Genomic DNA, 22,526 nt, shown 5'->3' on the forward strand with positions numbered 1-22,526 from the left:
TGTAGTCAAAAAGCCATGTATAACTTCTGCCTCCCCCAAAACTTAACAACAGCCGTCCCTCGGGATCCACAGGGGATTGGGTCCAGGACTCCCCACAGACACCAAAATCCAAATGTGCTTAAGTCCATCACAGACAATGGCAGAGAGCAATGCATTCGCGGATTCCCAACTGTGGATCGGAAATACTGTTTTCAATCTGCAGTTGGTGGAATCCATGGATGTGAAACCTGCAGAAACAGAAGGCTGGCTATGTGTTTATTAAAAAAATCCACATGTAAGTGGCCCAGCACAGTTCAAACCCATGTTGCTCCAGAGCCAACTGTACGCTCGCCCTAATAAGTTGCCGTGGTTCCGCTGACTCTTGATGGCCTCAGCCATCTAATCCCTTTGTTCTGCTCCCTTTTTATTACTCTTCTGTTCCTCTTCCTGACCGCAAAGGGGGAATGAGACAGGAATAGAATCTGGAGACTAAGGACTACCAATGTGAACACTGACTGAGCTAACTGACCTACCCCATTTTAGACATGTCAGGGGCTTCCCACATGTGATGGCATTAAATCCTCTGGAGGTCACCCTGAGAGGGCCTCTGGACTCCAACTTCAGGGACACAGAAGGTACCCACTAAATGTTTGCTGAACATGTGACAACACCTTTTAATTCTATGGTTCTGCAAAGCCACAGACACTCAGCAAAACATGCTTTCCGAAGCCTGAGTGGCTAGAATCGTCACATGCAAGCAGATGCTAAGTACTCTGCTTTCACACAACAGGATGGGAAAGTAATGCTCAGCCCTGCCCGCTGTTAGTTTCCTCCCCTGTCCTTTGCAAAATGCACTTGGGAAATACAGAAAGGCACGAAGGATGATAGCAAAATTATCTCTAATCCTGCCACCCGGATGGCACACTGCTAACCTAACTTTGCAGGCACTACATCCAGTCATCCAGTCCAAGATCAGGGAACAAGGACTCTCAGAGAAAAGGAAGATAAAGGACCCTTCAGTGCCTGCAGTTGCAGAGAAATCACTGACCAAGTCAGATGGAGACCAGCTTCAGGCCGAAGAGGTGCTGCCAACACTAACCTGCATTTTCCAAAGTTGGAGCTGGAGGGAGGCGATTTCCCCCCTGCTTTACATATTTTAACGCTGTCTAATGGAATAGCAGGAAGAAGGCCAACCAGCCCCACTGCCCTGGGCACTGGGGCCAAGGAACAGAAATGTATTTTTAGTCAGTAGACCAAGGCGTGATTCAAAGTGCCAGAGGCCCTCAGGGGAAGCTGGGGGCTCTGCCCATCTGTGGCACAGGGTGGTTCAGTGTCACCTGCCACACTCCTGCACCCAGTGCATGGAGGATAAAGACACAGGCGTTGGTGTCAGTCTCAGTTCCACTGTCAGTTTACAGGGACTCAGGGAGCCCGCGTTTCCTGTTGGTAACACAAAGATATTCTCTGTGGCCCAGGCTTCCCAACCAAGACAGGAGCAAGGGGGCTGAAAACAGTGCTCCTCACACCGAGTAAGTGAGCAAAAGCCCAGGAGACCTTGTTAGAGTAGGTACCGACCCAGCGGGCCTGGGAGGAGGCCTGAGATTATGCATTTGTAAGGAGCTCAGCACTGATATGACACTGCTGATTCAGGAGCCATGCTTTAAGCGGCACGGAGTTAAATAATCTTCCAGTGCTTTGCTCTATGAATGCACCAGGGAATAGCACGCCCCTAATTAGCTTCAGGTGAGGTAACTCATTTAATTTAGCCGCAATGAAACACCTTCCACATGCTGAGCACACAGGTTAACTGGGTACAGAAAGAAAGTCAGACCCTTGCCTGTCCATCGTGGGACAAAGAGCTACAACCTTCCTTCCAGCACTTCAAAGGAGTAAGGACTGACTCACAAATCCTGTGGCCCCTATATCCTGAGACCATGCCAAGGCACAAGAGGCTATGTGTCAACTGGCCACCAGCCAGAAGCAGCAGCCACCATGTGTCAAATACCTACTATGTGTTTGCACGATGCCAGGACATTCACAGACAGTCCACTCCCTTTAAATGTCAGCCTTACTTTCCCTATCTGTAAAATGATGTGGGGACAGAGCCCCAGAAAGTAGTTTACAGGCTCTCGGCCTCACGTGGAAGGGTGCTGGCACGGGTGGTGAATGGCCGTCGGCTGTGGCTGATTGGCCGTCGGCTGTGGCCGGTTAGCCAATTGGCTGCTGGTATAACTGCTGTGGCTACGAAGGATTGCCAAGGAGCCGAGCAGAGCCGAGCAGAGCCGAAGAGAGCGGAAGAGGAGGGCCGAGGAGAGCGGAAGAGGAGGGCCGAGAGAGAGGAACAGTGGAGAGAGTGGAGGAGAGTCGTCGGTCGGTTGGTTGGCGGAAAGGCAGACAGCAGGTCACGCGTCCGGTGGGCCCAGCCTCCAGTGAGACCATAGTGGTATGACTCCCCTACCTATGGCTCCGTGGGTGTTCCTTTTCGGCCTCACCATATCCTGTGTTCTTGTGTGGGGAGCGGGACCAGAGACCCTGCAGGCTGCCCCGCCTGAAAGATGGCGCGGCGAGAAGGCCTCCGCGTACGACAAATGAGTCCAGAACATATTCTCTAAATAAGGAAGATGAGGTTCAGAGAGAGGAAGTTGTCTGTTTGGGACACAGAGCTGGGCTAAAATTCTAACCCCCTGTTCCACAACCCCTCAGGCTGAAAAGGGTTAAGCCTCAGATGCTGTTTCACAAGGATGGAGCACCTCCTGAACACAGGGCCTGATACCAGTATAACCCTGAGATCTGCAAGCGACACCGACAATCTAAGGGATGGTGCTGTCCTGCTCTCAGCCTGCCGAGCCTCGGTGCTGAGAAAAGATAAATACAGGTGAGCAAACGAGTTATAACGCCAACTAAATCAAATAAAAATATGCAGGACAGGAGTGGAAACAGGAAATTTGTCGTGGAGAGGGAGGAGCCCTGCTGAGGAAGCTGCCAGTTAGATCTGGTCAAGAAACTTGCTGGACTCACGACTGGTTTATCTGGAAAGACTTCTGGGTGACTGCTGGCGGAGCAGTAACTCTTGAGCAAAAGGTCTCAGCAGTTCCAACAACAACATCCCCCCCAGTTTCCTTCCTTCCTTTTCACTTAAGTCCCCTTGCATTTCCAGTGTCTATAATAAACAGGTTGCCTGTCATCTTGCACTTGATCATGACAACGAATTCCTTACTTTTATGTTGATTTCAGGGGTCTGGAGGTATTTTCTTTTTTAAAGCCATAAGTATGGGTTTACGTTACCAAGTTCATTGGCACAAAGATGAGCTGTCTTATAATTCACACAGCTTCCTTTAACTCCAGTTTATTCACCCAAATTGCGTCTTAACCTCTAGGGCCAAGAAATTTAAGTCTAGGTACCTCCAGGCATTAAAAGGGCCAACTGCCTCCCCAAATTAGGGATGAGGCAAACTTCCAGGTTTTAATTCTTACAAACCCCAAACAGCAAGCAAGGCATGTCATAATCATTAGGACTACATGAAGCGAGGCCGTTTTTCACCAGCAAGGACAGGAACAGTTTTCCTGCCACCAAATGTCAGCGAGATGATACCACAACCTCACCGACCGGCCCAGGGTCCCCCAAATGCACCACTTACAGAAAGAGAGAGACGATGTGAGATGAAGCAGTACCCAGGGACGGAATCGCTGTCAACTCATTGTTACCGAGGTACCTGTAACAACACAGAGAAATCAATCATTTAAATCGTTTCCATTAGTAGTTTGAAATCATATACATACAAGGAAATTACAAAAACAGTACTGACTTGGCCACAGGAATGCTGAACAAAAGAGGAAGAATTTAAAAGCGAGTTCTGAAAGGGAGAGCAGTCATGTTAGATCACAAAAACGATCACACCTGTGGTTTAGAAACATCCCTCAAGGGGTGTCTCTTGTCTTCCGGGAGCGTCCACTCTAACTCAGAAATCAAGACTAACAGACAAGGAACAGCGACAGCAGGTCAGGAAACACGATGCAGAGCGAAAGTGCCCCAGACCATCCAGGGGCACTCCTTGTGGGCGGAGCCAGTCAGGAAGAGGGCTAGAAGTAGAAAGACCATCTCCTCATGGATGTTTTTACACATCTGTGACACGGTGGTCTGCGAACTGCAGCTCTGCCCACACACAGGGACCCAGACATGTGTGTGGAATTCCTGGGGGCTTGGATGTGTGGGGCAATTATTCTGATGTGTCTTCTGTGTAATAACAAGGGAGCTGAACTTGGAGACTCTCATCTATTTGAGATTCCAGCGTTTCAGAACTCTGACGAAGCCTCCGGACATGTTTTCCAGGAGTACACACATACAGACACACACTTTTGCACGTAGACATTTTGAAAACTCTCCACAGATCAGAGATGCTCTCCACTGCTGGAACATTCTACATCTGTATATCCAGAGTTCACATCTCTTAATGGAAGGGTAAGCCCGCAAACCAAAACACGGCTCGCCCAGGCTGCCCCCAGAGGCTGTGCAATCTGGCCTCCTTACATGGACATGTATTTCCAAATCTGGGGAGAGAATCCAAAATCAGACTTGTGAAGTGAGCCCAAGAATCCTTAAAAAAGCCAAAGCACAGTGATCAGGCTTTCTGCTCAGTAATGGGCTGAAAAATTGAATCTGAGATGCAGAATCAAGGGGATGAAGCTGGGCTATCTTAGTCTCTCTCTCTCTCTCTTTTAAGTCAGTATGTCTTACATAGACCATCTTGTTACTGTTTGAAGACGAGACCGCTGAAATGACAGCTGTGTTCAGACAAGTATACAGCTAGCATTTGCTTGAATAGAATAATCTTATTGTCTGCCATCTTTTATAGAAATGAATAGGAAAAGAAAAAAAGGAAAAGGCCTTGAATTATCCCATTTGCCTTCTTCAGTGCCACAGCCAGTTAGAGATGAAGCTTGGCAATTACTGGGCCATGGGACACAGAATGTCTGTTTCAATAGCTTCATGACTGAAGCATCTGGCAGATCTGTATCATGTGGCAAATCCTTCCTCCGCTTAAAGGGCCCTTGCTGGTATGCTGAAGTAGACAATTAACTACTTTAACAGTCGCTTATCTGACTCCCCCTAAATCAGATTGTTTCTGCTTCACCTTTTCTCTCCTCCAACCCTGCCGTGATCCAACTCTTCTCTCGGTATGGGGATACTGAAAACTATCAGCCTGAATCTCTACTAATAAGTTTTCATAGTACCGTCAATGTACTTATGACTAAACAACACCCTCAGATCTTAACAGAGCAAGAAAAACAAAGGTCAGGGGTCTGTTGCCCACTGAAGAACTCATCATTTCCTAGAGATTTATTCTAAAACACAGACCATGGCGGTACTATTGGTAAAATAGAGGGTTTACTATGTGCCAGCCATGGCTCAGAGCTCTTTGGTGTATTAACTCATCTTTTGACCCCCCTAGGGGATAGAGCCCATGAACATTTCCATGGTACCAATGAGGACACTAAAATAGAAATGTTAAATAATTGGGTGAAGGCCACCAGCAGTAAGTGGCAGTGGCCCTGGGAGTTGAGCCCCAAAGTCTAGATTCTTAATCATTACCTCTATTTCATTATAAGTACAGCAACAACTTGACATGCATTACGTATCTTCATTACCACAACCCTCAGCTAGGTACCAGGTACTGTTCCCTACCTTATAGGGAAGTTCTCTAACTTAAGTTTCAGTTCAAGTCACTACTCCAGGGTCATAGATAAGAGTTGAACCCGAGTACAACTGCAGGTCAGAGGAGACCAACAAGCGACAAGGCCAGCACGTGGAAAGCTCCTAATCCCTCAGGGAACATAGCTGTATACTTGTGTTCCAGCCTGCTTAGGCTCTGACTTGACTTTAAACCTGAAACAAAACAATATGGACGTCTCTGCAGCAGAACTTTTGCTGAATGAGCTTTGTCTCAGGTGAGTGCTGCTGCACACATGACAAACGGCTCTCCCCAATTTCACAGAAATAAATGAACAAGAAAAAAACCATCATAAGAAGAGTTCAAATCTTGAAAATCTGCTGGGAGCAGAATGTACAGGTGCAGCAGATCAGTGCTAAAAGTAAATGGGGCATTTTATGTTGGGGTCAGCAGCCCCAAATCAATAGGCAGAGACAGAAGTGCAGGCTCCAATCTCAACAGGGCAGCGTGATTTTCGAGGAAGACAGCTGGAGCCCAAAGAAGAGCTGCATGGCCAGCTTACTTCTCGATCATTTCTATGAAAAAAGAACCAATAACTACTAAGTCTGTCAGCTCCCACAGTATGACTTTCTCTTTGTTCGCTCTGTCCCCTGTTGAAACAAGAATACTATCCTCAGAAGGCAATGGAGGCTGAACTGGCTCTGAGACATGAGCAAGTTGCCAGACTGAAATGGAGACTGGTCAAAAATAGCGCAGCCGGAGCCAGAGGGAAACGGCCCTGGGGAAGTTGAGCAGTCTCCACCACTAAGGAGATTGGAGGAATTTAGGCTTGTGTTTAATGAAATGTCCTAAATATCTGGGGTTGTGCAGTCTTCTGCCCTTCATACTCCCCCCAAGTGTGCTTCCATGCAAGGCCCTAAAAATCCTCTACCATGTCTTTAACTGACTCTTTCCCTGATGATTCCAGACCCGGAAGTGCCCAGACACCCACAGCATGACTGGGGCCTGTGGTGCACCCTGGGCACTAGCAGACGTGTGAGAAAGACAAGGGCCGCATGGGCCGCCTGATCCCAGTGCACACCTGGAGGTGGGCCTTTCTTTCCAGCCCGGGCTTCAGGGCCCTCAGCTCGCTCCAAAACTCCCATTTACTTGGTTTGGTTAAGAAGTCCTCCCATTCTCCAAGATGCAAAATGTTAAAAAGGGCCGTTCAGAGTACTTTACTGTTACCCAATTAAATTAGGCTTCAACCAACAATGAAAAACAAACTCAAGGAGTAATTTTGGGTTATAGAGCTTTGGGGGATATTTTGCTTATTATTTGCCTTATTTATTTATTTATTTATTTAATAGCTGATATATGCACACAGTAAAATTTTCAAGCCATTTCAAGAGAATACCAGGAATATATAGTGAAACATAAAACTTCCTCGCACTTCGGTCCTCTGGTCAGCCTCCGAGAGGAAGCTCCTGCGGCCAGCCTCTAGAGATGCACACGTTTTCTTTTGCACCGATACTTGTGTACTATGCAGACTGTTCTGTACCAGTTTCTCCCACTGTAGTATCTCTCAGAGCTCTGCATAACTCTTTTAACCAGCTGCCGAGTACTCCTCTGCTGTCATGAGCAGCATGAATGACCCATAAATTTAGCCGTCCCGCTGTCTGTAGACACTTCAATTGTTTCCAAACACAAAGAGAGCTGCAATTAGTAACAGAGAGGAACAAGTGCTTGGAACGTCAGTTACTGTTACTTCTTAAAAGGGAGAAAGCTGACAGTAGCAGGAGCACAGGTTTTGGAGTTGGGGCCATTTAATCCATCAGTTATTATCAGTGCTTTCAGTTACTTGACAGTAGGGTTTACTAAATAATAACTGGCGAGTCTTTATGATATGTGGTTTGTGTACCAGATGGCCACATACAGATGTTGTAGTACAGCGATAGTTGGGTGGTAAGCAACAACAAGAAGGGCTAACGTCTGCTCTGCGCCAGGCTCTGAGCTGAGTGCTGTATGTGCAGTGCCTCACTAAATGGCATAGAACCCTTTGAGGAAGGTACTACATTATCGCCCTGCCCTAACAGGAGAAAATGAGGCACAGTTACAGAGCAGCAGGAATTATTAGGAGGGGATTTTATAGCTCAGGTCTTTAAATCAGACTCCCTAGGTACATTCAACCCCAATCCTACCACTTACCCACTGAATGGCCTTTACCACGTCACTTAACCTTACTGTGCCTTAGTTTCCTCTTCTAAAAAATGTGATTAACACAAGTACCAACTTCACAGGTTTCTGGCAGGATCCAGCTGAAAGAATTAAACCGAACAGCTTAGGATACAGCCAGATATAGAGTAAATGCTTAACAGGTGGTGGCAATTCACAGCCAAAAAGCAGTGACTCAAAATGATACCCCCTCGTTCTTCCACCCCTCTGTTAGCACACCACACACACACTGGGGAGCATAAGTCTGAGACACAAGAGGGTGAGCCATAAATACCCACAGGCAGGGCCCACTCAGGCCTCCTCGCTCGCTGCCTGCAGGAACATTTTAGGTCAATGGCCCTGGAAAGCACACACGACAGCACCCACATGAAGCCTTCTCGAGCCAGGCAGCAGTAACATGATCCCAGTGCAGTTTTTAAAGAGAATGGTATAAATAGCCCCTCTTATTAATAGAGGAGCCTTGCCGTCCAGGACCCCTGGCTGGGGGCCCTCCCTGGTGGGCTTTCCTCAGGCTGTGGGCAGTGAAGACTGTGTGGCTTGGCAGCAGCTGCACAAGTGTCCTCATGTCCTCCAGGGGCCTCCAATGGGCTCGCTTTCTCTCTCCAACCAGCCCACGGTGTTCTGTGGTTCCAGCCTCCAAAATAAAACCACTGCTGAAAACCACCGCCTGCGGCTCTGCCAGCCTGTGGTTCCCCTCGCACTGAGGTGTCCAGACTCACATGGCTCTGCAGCGTTGAGAAGAACTGACAGCTCCTGGGAAACCCTTGAGCCCAGTTAGTTTAGAAGCAATTGTGTCTCAAATATGATTCTTTTTTCTTCAGTATCCTTCCCTACCTCCCAGCCCTCACTCCTGACAGCCTCTTTCTGCCTCCACGATGTATCGGAATTCCCTCAGGAAAGACCTGGATCTTTAATCAGGGATAAGCTGTGCTGCTCTGCTCACGGAATTTGTCTCACCCATTGACAGTGTGATACCAGGACAGGAGTCAGGCTCTGTGGTGAAAGGGTCAACCTATCGACCCTGGGTGTTTCTTAATGCACCCAACTTGGGTGGCTGAGTGATTGAAAAGTAGCAGAAGAGAAATAACATTCAGTGAGTATTTAGCATGTACAAGGCCCTGGACGTCACCTCCAATTAATAATTATAACAATAATGTGTTATTGTGTCCACATTGCAGACGAGGGGAAGGAAGCACTGAGGCACTAAGTAGCTTGTCCAGGGACACATTCAGGTGAGGAACCAACTAGAACTCCAACCCAGGTCTGTCTGCTACCAGTGTGTGTTTTTCCCACTACACCATACAATGCAATCTCTGCCTTTTCAACTCCCACACTCAGGAAAGTAGTGTTGCCACAGAGAGCATGGTACTAGACTGGGGGTGCGCAGGCCCGGTCCTTCCACTTACGAGCTGTGCAACTCCAGCCAATTCTCGGTGCCTTGGTCCCTTCAGCTGTCTGAAAGAAGTACAAGTGGCAGTATGAGTACGGTGCTTAGCGCAATGGCCAGCTATGGTCGACCTGCACGAGTGCATTGGCAGGAGGAAGGAGAGATGTCACACACAGGACAGGGTTAGGGGTCCTGTCCTGCCCATAGACACAGCAGGAAAGCAGGGGAGGGAGGAAAGCCAAGCTGTGACGGTGAAGGGAGCTGGACTCGGAGGATTCTGTGGGTTTGGAAAAGAGGTCTGGAGGCGTGGGAGGAAACACTCTGTGCCTAGAAAGACAAGACTGGTGTAGAAAGAGACACAAGTCGATAAACACTGAATGTTCTGTGTTGGAAAACTCTTCAGTTGAACGTTGCAAGTTAAGATGAGGGACGTGGGGATTGAGGGCAGTGCAGTTTCAGGGTTAAATGCCTAAGATTTGGAATCAAATGGATTTAAGTTCAACTCACAGGTTTACCAACCACGTAACACTGCATAGCTTTATTTCACTTGTCTGAGCTCCTCTTTCCTGTTCTGTGAAGGGGAGAAAATGATTGTAAAGAAAATAATTTATGTCCCAGTGCTAGTGTGAGGATCAATGAGGTAGCCTTCACCAAAGGCTTAGCATGGTGCTGTGGGGACTGCTGTGGCTGTTGTCACGTGGGAAATTTATTTGTAAGACATAACCAACAGGGATGTAAAGTACAGCATAAGGAATATAGTCACTAATATTATAATAACGACATGTGGTGTCAGATAGGTATTAGCCTTTTTGGGGGCATCACTTCATAAGATATATAAATGTCCAACCACTATGCTGTACACCTAAAACTAATATAATGTTGAATGTCAACTGTAATTGAAAATAAATAAAATAGCAACAACAACAAAAAAGACAACTCATAACCAGCATCCCCAGTGAAGAACAAGCAGAAGTCAGATGCTCTTGGCTCGTGACCTGGGTGAGATATAAGTTCTAAAAAGGACCAAGGAGAAGGGACTGAAGGCTGTAGGTGAAGGGAGCTGAACCAAACGAAAGTTGAAAGCTTGTTTGGGGAAGGAACGAGAGATCTAGAGAACACAACACAGAAAATGTGCACAGGAGCATCTAGCACGCCCCCAGCAGATGGGGGTTCATGATGGTTGCAGCTTTGGGCCATGGGCGATGCCAGGACCTGGCCACACACCTGCCCTCGGGAGGCCAGACACAAGGCCCTCAGCCTCCTCCTTCCTAAGGCCCTGCATCTACAGCCCCTTCTCCACATCACACATCTGCTCAGTCATCACCTTCCTGACCACCCCCGGCTCTGCCATCACCCCTCCAAAATGACGAAAGACAAACTCCTCACATCCCGCTGTTCTATCTCCCCTAACACTTATCACTAGTAAGTCTCACTGGTTTCCTTGTGCGTGCATGTCTTCCCCCATCATAATGTAAACTCTAAGAGGTTTGTCTGTAGGGCTGGTATTGGCTGAGGGGCGGCATACCATTTCCAGTGGCTAGGAAAAAAAAAAATATTTTAAAGCAATTATTTTTAAAATATCAAAATGAATGTACAACAAAATCCATGATGAACAAAATATCAATGCTTGTACATCAAGGCAGGATCAGCAACAATGCCACAGCAAGCCACCCTGCAACCTGAGGCAAACGGAAGACTCAGTAACACTGACCTGGTCTTCACTTAAACTTTTTCTGTTTTGCTCATCATGGATGTCTTTGCAGTCACTGTTATTTTTTAAATATTGCATTAAAATATCCTTTATTGCAAATGCTGAGTTGTGAGTGCCCCTTAAATTCTGCACCTGAGGCAAATGCCTCATTGCCTCACCCTAGTCCCATCCGTGTGTCGGTCCTACTTATCCCTGTACCGCCCACATCTAGAGTAGGGCTGGGCACATAGGAGGCACTCAAATAAATGTTAATGAAAGCTTGAATGATAACCCCAATTTTAATTTTGTCCAATTCTAAAAGAAACCACTACGCGCCGAGACTTAACACAAAAAGCTGGGTATCCTAACCACAGGCATTGGAAGCAGCCTGGATCAGGGACCCAACTGCTCCTTTATGAACTGATTTATCATCTTGGGTGACTGTGACAGGCTGAAATGTGCCCTCTCGAAATGTACATGTTGAAGTCCTAAACCCTCAAAACCTCAGCATGTGACTGTATTTGGAAATGGGGTCCTTAAAGAGGTCATTAAGGTTAAATGAGGTCATATGGATGGGCCCTCATCCAATATGACTACAGTTCTTTTAAGAAGAGGACATTTGGACAAGCACAAGCCACACGAGGGATGAGCACACACAGAGGAAGGGTCATGTGAGGAGGCAGCAATAGGGCAGCCGTCTGCAAGCCAAGGAGAGAGTCTCAGAGAAAAGCAGCCCTGCTGACCCCTTGATCTTGGGCTTTCAGCCTCCAGAGGCGTAAGAAAAAAATTTCTGTTGTTTAAGGCACCCAGTCTGTGATGTTTTATTACGGCAAACTAACACGATGACACAATTCAAACTTCCCTGCTCCCACCACTGGCCTGTTGACACGATCGGAAAAGGAGGGCCTGGGACAAAGCATTATTGCCAAGGGCCCCGTCCAGCTTTGGAAGTTTAAACTTTTTTTAAACAGACACAGAAATCACAAACGCCAATGTGGAGAGTTTAGAGATGGGGTAGGCGATACAAGTATTTTGCCAATTGTACCAGCTGATGAAATTAAATTTCCTTTAGATAAATTATTAACAATGGAATCACTGAATAATAAATAAGGACTTTTATCAGTTACATATAATAACCAAAATGTGTAAAGCACTTACCTAATAACATCTAATAAAAATGTCTAACAATAGAAGCATTGGGTGAATAATTTATGGAATAGCCATGTGTATAGTATGTAGTTTTACATAAAAATTAAAATGGGATATTAAAAAAGTTTTAATTTACACAATAAAGTATTAAAAAATATATGTAGGGAACAGATATAAAAACCATAATAGATATACAGTTTGATCCCAAAATTATGTGTAGAGATATATATTTTTCACTAAGTGTTCACAATGATTGTTATATCTGGGTAATAATACTGGTGATTTTAATTAGTCTTTACATATTTCCAGTTCCCAAATTTTCTGCAGTGTGTATGCATGACCTATGTGAAAGTGTCTCTGAAGTCTCTGTAGAAATAAAATTCCTGATAATCCTAACATCCAATTTAAAAAGAAGAAGAAGAAAAAGAAGAGATTGAGGCCTGATTTAAAGGACACTGCAAGAGGCAGCAAGCCTAGCGTTCCAAAGGTAGTAACGCCTGGCTCTTTCTGGAGATGGGAGAGAAAAGGTACACCTCCATTGTCCATACTTCAATACTTGTCCACACTTCCTGGGAAACAGAAGAGCTGGGTTGACTCATATGCCCCTGCTGAGCGGGCTGCTCCACCCGCCTGGGGACTGTGGAGAAGTACCGGCCAGGTGTGTCAACCCAGCGGACTCTCCTATACACCCACCATGTTCCTGTGATTTCTGTAAGTCCGTACCTACCAGACTGCAACACACCCATCACTGACTGCCTCGGAAGAAGAGATGGGCTAAGACACTGACAACCTGAACGCACGTGACAAGTTTAGACTGCTGGTGTGGGAGACAGAGCGATGCTGCAATACCCCAGGGTTTTCCCAAGGAGCTCTCCATCCCTCCAGGCCCCTAGAGGTTTGGGGAAAAGCACTCACACTTCCTGTAGATTCGGCAAATCCTCAAAACCAGCAGGGTCAATCTCAGAAAGTTTATTGTAGCTCAGGTTTCTGGTAAAGAAAGAAGAAAGTAATTGAATCAACATTACATTACACCCAAACTTCAGGAATCTTCTACTCTACCTGCTAAAAAAACAGTCCTCTCCCTCATGATTGCCCCATCTCGTGCATTATTTTAAGTAACCTACTGATACTGAGATTTACAGATACACCTCCTCCACACTCGCATCCATAAACAAGTCGCTGTGAAAATCTCCAACCACCTGAAGTTGACTAACCTCAAATGAATTTTAATCAATACCATTTCACCACTTGGCAACTTTCAAAGAAACTGTAAGGTAAACTAGTCCTCTACCTACATTGAAGTGTGCTGGTCCAAATGCTTTGTAACCTGTCAAGTCCGAGGCTATTCTAAATGGCACTTTTTTATTAACATTTTTCTAAAGCATCAAACAATATCAAGTAAAGAAAAAGAGAGGGTGAAGTACTAACCCATCCCTGTCTAAAAATTAGTGGTTCTCAATCTGGAAAGACATTTGGCAATCTCTGGAGACATTTTTAGTTGTCCCCACTGCGGGGAAAGGGGGGTTTGCTTCTGGCATCTGGTGGGTGGAAGCCAAGGAAACTGCTAAACATCTTACAATGCGCAGGACAGCCCTTAACTACAACCATCCAGCCCTAAGTGTCAACAGCAACATGCAGAGGTCGAGAAACCCTGCTCTAAACAAGAACTTAAGACTAAAATTCTCGTACATGTACAGTCAAGGGCGAAGGGACTGTTTAGAAAGTGAACACTGAAAGAGCCTAATCATAAAGCTGTTAGGTTGGCACAAGAGTAACTGTGGTTTAAAAGGTTAAAAATAACTGCAAAAACCACAATTACTTTTGCAACAACCTAACATGTACAAACACCCCATCCGTACCATCAATGAATACACACAGGGAGTGATCAGTCACATAGGAGAGAAGCCACAGTCACAGGAAACTCACGGCTGCTATTAATCAAAGGCAGTGAAAGCCACACGTGTGAGCAGCCTTCTCAAGATGACGGCATCTGTCACAATTATTCAGAATTACATCTCTCTCTCCCCTTCGACACCTCCCCGCTCCCAGCTGTACCCTTAGAAGCAGACATGCAACAAGCTGGGAAATGTGTGGTCAGGTGAGCTTCTCAGATCACACCCACAACCAGACTAGGTTAATGAGTCTTTCTGGACTAGAAGCCACAGAGATGTGATCCAATTGGGCCCTAACTTCTTACTGCGCACTGTACCTTGGTCCCTGCCACTAAAATACACCCAGTCCTCTGTAAGCCAAAGAGGTGAACATTTTTCATCTCAGCTATGAACTCCATTGACAGAACTACCAATTAATGGTACTCCTAGAAATGAGTTTAAACTCTAGCTCTGGAGGGGTACGCAGCGACACGTAAGTGGCAACTAGCTTTTACTCCAGAGACATTCTAATCGATACTAATCTAGAGCTGATAGCCATTTCTCTGTCAACTCAAGACATTCATCTAAATAAAAGTCAAACTGCATTTGCAATTAATGGTACATCAGTGTTTGGGGCATAGCCGGAATTAAATGCAATTTGTCCAGAGATTATGTTACTGTACAAAAATTGATGGTGCTAATTTTTAAAACCACATATTAAAGTCAAGTGTGAGCTTGTCTGCACTTTGGGGTATTTATGATTGGGCACACAGAAATCAACAGGTTAGACATGGAAAAGAACACCCACCAATGGAGAGAATTCGCCCACATCAGAAAAAGGGCTAGACAGACTGGAAGTGTCTTCCATTTTGAGCACATTATCATAAAAAGGGGGGACTGAAATATCGTGTCTGGTCTAGAGATAACTGAGTTTATAAGGACTGTAACATTTGTATCATCTCAGGTAATGGAAGCTGCCAGAAAAACTCAGAAGCCACAGAGGCAAGCGCTTGGAAGGCATGGTGGCCCTGCCAGGTTGGAAGGAGGCCAACACAGCAGTGCCCACCTGCCGGCCCATCTAAAGGGGCATTTGCTGCTGTCTTCAGCAACAAGGGCAGTGCAGACGAGTCTTCTCCATTTTCAAGAGAAGCTCAAACTCTGAATTATTACGTGAAATCGTTTTAAGTCTTAAAAAAAAAAAAAGGTAACCCTGGATGGGCCATACAACACCTATCTGCAGGCCACATTTGGCTTGAGGACCACCAAGTGTCAACCTCTCTTCTAATCCACTGAGTCTGGAGGCTATGAGGGTCGAAATAAATGATTTGTTTCTGGCTTATTTACACACCCAGGGGTGGAGCTGGGGCTCACAGGATCTGGGTCCCTGGCAACTAACTGCCAGTCCCATTTTGAGCTATCTGGAATGAAATCACCTCAAGGCTACTTGAAAAGGGGTCTGTCATAATCGAGTCTTAGCAAGAAGCCAAATAGTATGAAGACCTAACACTGAGATCCCAGTAAGTAGCAATGAAGATGAAGAGAAGTGTAAGTGGACACTTCAGCCTCACTGGGTCAGCCTGGATGCGGTGACATTTTGACCTTCAATGAACTAGAAAAGCCATTATCAACAAATGAGAGTCGAGCAGGCTGGCTGTGACAGGTAATTCTCTCGGAGCACCTATCAGCAACCAGAGAGAAGACAGAGGCGGAAGCGCAGGCCCCCTGGGATGCCTCCCACTTTTGGACCAGAGCAGCCTCGCTTTTCAGTCTGAGAAGCGACTAGTCCTGCAACCTGGGGCAAGCTGTTGATCATCAATTGCTTTATCAAGAAATGGGGAAAATATTTACTATATTCTCCCTGACGAATGTAATCTGAAATAAAATCCTCAGAGATGTTTTCTTGTTTGCTCATTTCAGGGAGGCAAACTCCCAGCATAATAGTTTTTTTTTTTATCATGGGAAAATACATATAATGTAAAATTTACCATCTTAATCATTTTTAAGTATACGATTCAATGGCATTAAGTACACTCGCACTGTTGTGCAACCATCACCATCATCCATTCCTAGAACTTTTTCATCTTCTCCACCTTTAAATACTAACTCCCCATCCTCCGCTACCCTCCACCCCAGGCCTGTCACCCTCCGCTCTACTTTCTGTCTTTCCAATGTGACAAAGTACTTCCTGTAAGGGGAACCATACATTGTCTGTCCTTTTGTGTCAGGCTCATTACACTTAAGCATAACGTCCACAAGGTTCATTCATGTTGTAATGTATGTCAGAATGTCCTTCCTTTTCAGGGCTTAATAAAATTCCTGTGTGTGTGTGTGTGTGTACACATTTTGTTTATCCATTCACTAGTTGATGGGCATTTGGGTTTTTCTATCTCTTGGCTATGGTGAAAAATGCTGGTATCAACTTTGGTATAATTTTTCCGCACTATTTTTACACAAAATGTTTTATCTTAATCCTTTCACTGCAATTGCTTACTGACACTCGTTTTTCAATGATTAAGGAAATACATTTATTCAGCCCAAGAACTATGAGGAGTGGGGTATGAATTCTCATCTCAGTTCCCAGGAACAATCAAAGGGTTAATCAGTGAAAAACTTTTAATGAGGCCTTTCTTTCAGGTGGCAGCTGACATGCACACAAATCTAAAGCATCTCACTTATTTCTACAAACATGATCACCCCTTACCCGGCCGGACATCTGAATGTTTCTTAAGTTGAAGGTTTCAGATTCTCCTGTCAAAACAATTCATCTGTCAGCAGGACAGATGCTGTCAAAAGCATTTCTGCACCTTTCAGTAGCACAGAGAAGCGGCAAGAAACCTCAGGGAATTTAGTTACTGCCAATTGCAGCTTTCATTAAACATTTTGTCAGCCATTGTCATAACACAAATTTTCCTTATTCTTGTACAAAGGGTGCGCGAATCTTTGAACAATTGAGCCCAGCCAGAGATATTCTTTCAGCTAATCTGCTGAAAGACGAAGGTCCAGCCCACCATTTGCAGAACACACAAGAGGCACCTCCGCCGAGAACAGCTCAAGTTTTACCCAGGTTTTATCTGCTCTGAAAAACGAACTATTTAACAGTACATAGCAACAATCTGCCTGCCGAGCCTTTTTCCTCAGAGGCTCCTTCCCCAACCCCATAGACTTAGAAGAGCTAAGGCTTTAAATAGCTGAGAAATCCCCACCATATGTAAACCTGTGCTGTCCAATTCAGCAGCCACTAGCCAGGGGGCTATTGGCGTTTATATTGAAACTAATTACGATTACATAGAATTAAAAACTCAGGTCCTCAGTCACATCTGCCATAGTGGAAGTGTCAACACCACATGTGACTAGCGACCACACTGCACCATACAGACAGAGGGCATTTCCATCATCTCTGAAATGTCTCTTCAACTGTGCTGTATCATGGAATAACCAACATATATTTCTCAATCATCAACAAATATTGAAAGTGAAATGGCATCTGTAGGAGAAGCTGGATTTTAACAATACATATGAATTTCCCAATAATTCAAGAGCTTTGTTTAAAAACGTGGTGGGGGAACGGACAGGGGTATCAGTCCACATCTTTCAGGCACACAAAGTTCTTAACCATCCCAAAAGAGGGCAGGGCCTCAGAAAACTCAATTCTCTGGGAAGACACTCATAATAAAAAATGCCCTCTGAGTGAAATTCTATAGACTTAACCAGTATTTACATAATCTGACCAGCATCTTCCTGGATTATAACCAGAACCCCACATTATAAACTTGGCAAAGAATATTCAAGGCTAGCAATCAATAATGCATTGACCCCCTGGAAGTTGAGGGATAAAAAGTTCATTGGCTTTCGAGTAAGCTGTAAGGAGGAAATCACCCCAACTAGCCGGACAACGTGATTAGCACTTCATCCTCAAAATCAGGCTTTGCTCACCGACCACGGACAACACAGACAAAACCCCTTGCTGGGAAGGGCGGCACAGCGCATCGCTGTATTTTACAACATTAATAGGAATCATAATTCAAGGTGGAAGGAATGAGCCCTAAGTCTGTGACAAGCACTCCCTGGGGACAGAGGTTTTCATATTCAGTTTAGTTTCCAGGCCAGGCTATTTCCCATTACTCAGCCCTGTCTGGACTCCTGAACGTCACTGTACTCTGCATTTTTTAAGCTATCAGATATTTGCTAAATGAATAATCCAGCCGGAAAGAAAAGTGTGAAGCAATCCAATGACCCAATTATTGAGCGCTACTGGGGGCCCAGGACTAGCCCGGGAATCTCGGGAGATTGGGGGCTCCGGCTGGACATCTCTTCTTAACCCTAGAAACTGCACTGTTCACCCCCCATTTAAAAAGGGGTTACCTGCCTAGGACTAGCTGGGAAAAAAAGGGTTGGTCCTTTCAAATTGCAAGGGGCATGAGTAGGGAAGAACATACGACTTTATTAAAGTTATCTAATCCCTTCAGCTTTGAAGGTTGTTTCTGCTGCATTTTTACCTTCTGAGGAATTATGTGTAGTACACACCAAGTTCCAATGAAATCTCCACATTATGTTCCCTAGACCCACATTATCAGGTTTTACGAGAATCAGAGATTTCCTTTAAAATCTAGACTATCAGATGTCCTTATCTTTTTTTCTATTGCGCTGTTTCCCCCTCGTTAACCAAACGCCACCACTCAACAGCCTGATAAAACATATTAAAGGCTTATACTAAGAATAAAATTGCATCTTAAACTGGACCATTCCTCTGGCTCCTCATCCAAGAATCCGCACTCTGCACTGCAGAACGTCCCGCAGTGCGACCATCTTTCTTCAGTAAGCTAAGCAAAACCACTCAGATATCATTAACTCGACATACACAGCTCATCTTGTAAGCTTTGGGTCAGTTATATTTAAGAAAGTAATGAATCACAGTTACTTCAATTTTTGAAAATGTTACATAGATAATTCTCTATGCAAATAAGGCTTATAAGCAACTCAAAAGAAGAGCTAATAGACACCAGCCATAGGAGGACCCCAGAGTGACCGCCTACTTCTACTTTTTAAAATCAGCTATAGAAATTAGCGGAACTTCTGAATTCTGAAGCTTAAGACATTATCTGAGAGAAGTCGCCAGGCCTGCTTCCATAATCCCACATGTCTTATATGTGCTGTGCCCCCTGCCTTCCCAGGTCACCCATATTACCCCAGCCCACGATTAATTTAAATACAGGTCTAAGTTTTTGTCCTTTAGCACCCAACAGGTATCAAATTCAACAAACATTTATTGTTTGCCTACACTGTCTACTGCGCTGTGGTAAGTTCTGATACAAATTAGGGTAAGATTTAGTCCTTGACTTTAAGGAGTTTACAACCCACTGGTCAGATAAGACTCTAGACCAAATAATTCTAGCCAGATATGGCAAGCATCTTGTGAACGGTAGACCAGGAGTTGCAAACTCGTGGCTCTTTGGCCAAACTTGGGCAGCAGACACCTTTGTTTCTGACTGAATAGTGTTTGGAGAAACCTAAGGTTTTCACCAAAAAAACAAAAGTTTCAGTTTCTCTTGAAAATAATCACTGGGCCAGCATTCTTGGCATGGATGCCACTGAGCCCAGGTGGGTTCCAAGCAGGAAAGATCAGTTGTCATAAGAAAGGTTTAGCAGAAAAATACAAGACCTTAGTTAAACCAGGAAGAAAAGTAGAAGAACATGGTTTCTGAGGAAGAGTACCAGGAAACAGGGTCAGAAAAGTTAAATCAGGTATAGAAGGTGTAAAACTTAAAAAAAAAAAAAAAAAAGTCAGGACCTCCTAGAAAGGAGACGGGCAAGAGACACGTGTTGTAGGGCAAAGTCGAGAAGAGTTGGCAGATCCACAACCTACCAGGCAGGTAAGTCAAGGGTTATACAAACCTTAACAAATCTCAGTGCCAGGTCCCCCCCCCCCCCCCCCCCCGTGAACGTCAATTGATGGGGCCATTAAAATTGATTTCCACAGGAGCAGAATACCTCCTTGTTCAACTATTTAAAGTTTTAATTAAAACAGCCCAGAGGCCTACCACCACTGAAAGCTTCCTAGAATATCCATTAAAACAAGAGATTCTAGGATCTGTTTTTCTTATCAAACTGAGATTCGGCTAAAGAGAGACAAGGTAATTGGGTGTGATGTGATTTTGTTATTTAAGCACACTCATGCTTGGTTGTGGGGTGGCACTGGGGGGAAGCCCACAAATTTCCCATAACAGTCTCTCATGAAATATGATACATGCATCATTAACCCCTAAAGATTAATTAATTTAATCAAGAGGAGGCATCCAGCAGCATTACCTCTGCAGTTGGTGGGCATTTCACAAAGGGAATTTGCACAGGGAATAGCTGCTGGCCACAAAGGGAACGTGCTCCCATGTAGGCAGGGAAGAGGTGCCTACAGCTACCACTGGTTTTACTATTGGAGAAGGGGCTTTGCAGACTTGGAAATGAGCAGGGGGAGGAGAGGGGACAGGGGTTTGGCCACTATTCCCTATTTATCATCTCCAAAAAGGGATCACAAATTCGCCCTTTCAGAGAGTCCTCAAGCTCTACAGGACTTTCCAAACTCATCACCTCCACAACAGGACCCTTTCACCCTTGCTGGACCCGTCTAGCACAAAGTTTAATCTTGACTTGGAAGCCCGGCCATTCTATGAAACAGGGAGCCAGGCACTCCCTCCCCATCAATCTCCTCGCCACCGAGGCCCTCACCTCCTAGGGCACCAGCTGCTCCAGTGAGAGCAGAGGCTTACTAATCATGACCCAGAAGGGACAGAAAGTGCAGCAAAAACCTGTGCTCACCTCTGGCGACACACTCAGAGACTGGAGTTTTTTCAGTGAAAAGACGGAGGATTCTCCTAAATGAAAACCTTGCTCTGTTGAGGCAAGAAACGGTGACTCTTGCTTCTGTAGTAGTTAAAACAAGTTGGGCAAAAGGGACAGGAAGTGATCCAGTAGATAAATTTGGAATCCTCAGTTTGCCAAGAGCTTTGTAAAGTCCACCGATGCCCCTCTGGTCATGAATTCTTTTGCTTTCCTAACACTGCCACCTGTACCTCTCTGCCCCTACAAATGTCCACTTTGAGGAGATTAGCTCCCTATGAAACCATTACAAAATACAGGGTGTTTATTAAAAGCATGATGTAGCTTTAAAATTCATTAACTTTGGGTTTACATATGAAAGATGCAAACTAGCTACATCTTATGAACATTTCTTTGATTGAATGTGTCACCCAACAAAATTTGTGTAAAAGTGTGGTATAAGCAACCACCAATCATCAGTGACACTGTGATCAGTTTCCTCTCCCAACACTGAAATGATTCTCCACTTTACAGTGAGTGATTTCCTGCACTTCATGCCCACACCTCAAGCTCTGAGAGGAACACCTGAGAGGAAAACAACTATTTTAACACAACCCCATGAAAAGTAGTCCTGGTCACAAGAACAGCATGGACAAATTCCAAACCTGTGTTTCGGGCAGAAAGTACAACCAAGGATTTCACTGGGATAGAGGGATAAAGAAACTATACTAGTGACACTGGATTCTTCAGAAATGAAACCTCCAATAACCTGTTACTTCCCCTGAGTGTAACAGACACACATTAAAACATTAAAAACAAACAAACACCCCTCACCTCCCTCTGAGTCATTGCAGGCCATTCTAAACACTCTAGTCTAGATGTTTCCTGTAACCAGGGAAGGATCAAGACATTTTGTGGGATTTTTAACCCTCATTTTTGACAATGCACTCTCTAATAAAATCCAATCAACAAAAATAATAATACACAAACCTCAAGTTACAGAAATGTACTCCAAAAGATAAAAAAATAAAACTTTGTGGTAACTTACCTCTAGACATGTAATGATCAGGGTTGTTGTTTTTTAAAAACGTGTTTAGAAAGGCAATTTTAGGCAAATACACTTTTGGGTTACGAAAGAACAATATATAGTAAGTTGCCTATTTGGCCCTTAAAGGGGAGAAAGAGGGAAATAAAAGTGTTTTTGGGTTTGTTTGTTTCCAAGCAAATGCATCTGGACAAACAACAGCTTACCTTAGTGTTGTCAGCATCTCTTTCCTTCCTCGCACAAAAAATTTTAAGGGACATATGACATACAAGGTGTCATCAAACAATACAGTAAATGTTTAAATTAAAAAGAAATGTATTACAGTAAGAGACACACTGCTATTAATCCCCCTCAAAATACTCCGTTTTGAACACACTTATTCCATCGTCCTTGCCACTTTCTGAAGCAGTTCTGGAAGTCCTCTTTCATGAGTGTCTGTAGTTGTGCTGTTGTGACTGCCTCGATGTCCTGAATTGATTCAAAATGTTTACCTTTCATGGTAATTTTGACTTTGGGGAAGAGCCAGAAGTCGCACGGTGCCAGATGTGGTGAATAAGGTGGATGAGGACACACTGTAATGCTTTTATTTGGCAGAAATTGCCGTACCAGAAGTGATGGGTGACACGGAGACTTCCTTGTAATGATTAAAAAATACAGTGAATGCTGCTGCCGAGTGCCATCCAATGGAAAGACAAGGATCTTTAATATGAGA

At 44.8% G+C, this 22,526-nt stretch overlaps 1 protein-coding gene across 3 annotated transcripts in view; it reads right to left on the minus strand.

The window, feature by feature from the left end:
• The window catches only part of LRIG1 (leucine rich repeats and immunoglobulin like domains 1), a 116,336-nt gene that overhangs the window by 64,407 nt on the left and 29,403 nt on the right, over positions 1-22,526 (minus strand). For 2 of the 3 annotated variants that reach the window (XM_019757174.2, XM_019757172.2), the window contains exons 2-3: positions 13,004-13,075; positions 3,618-3,692 (exon numbers count right to left, since the gene is read on the minus strand). In XM_019757174.2, the coding sequence (XP_019612733.2) occupies positions 3,618-3,692; positions 13,004-13,075 (147 nt within the window). The remainder of the gene's footprint in view (positions 1-3,617; positions 3,693-13,003; positions 13,076-22,526) is intronic. The other variant, XM_019757173.2, reaches the window with a different exon arrangement.

The sequence above is a fragment of the Rhinolophus sinicus genome, linkage group LG10 (genome assembly GCF_036562045.2).
Source record: "Rhinolophus sinicus isolate RSC01 linkage group LG10, ASM3656204v1, whole genome shotgun sequence".
In the NCBI taxonomy this organism is placed as follows: domain Eukaryota; kingdom Metazoa; phylum Chordata; class Mammalia; order Chiroptera; family Rhinolophidae; genus Rhinolophus; species Rhinolophus sinicus.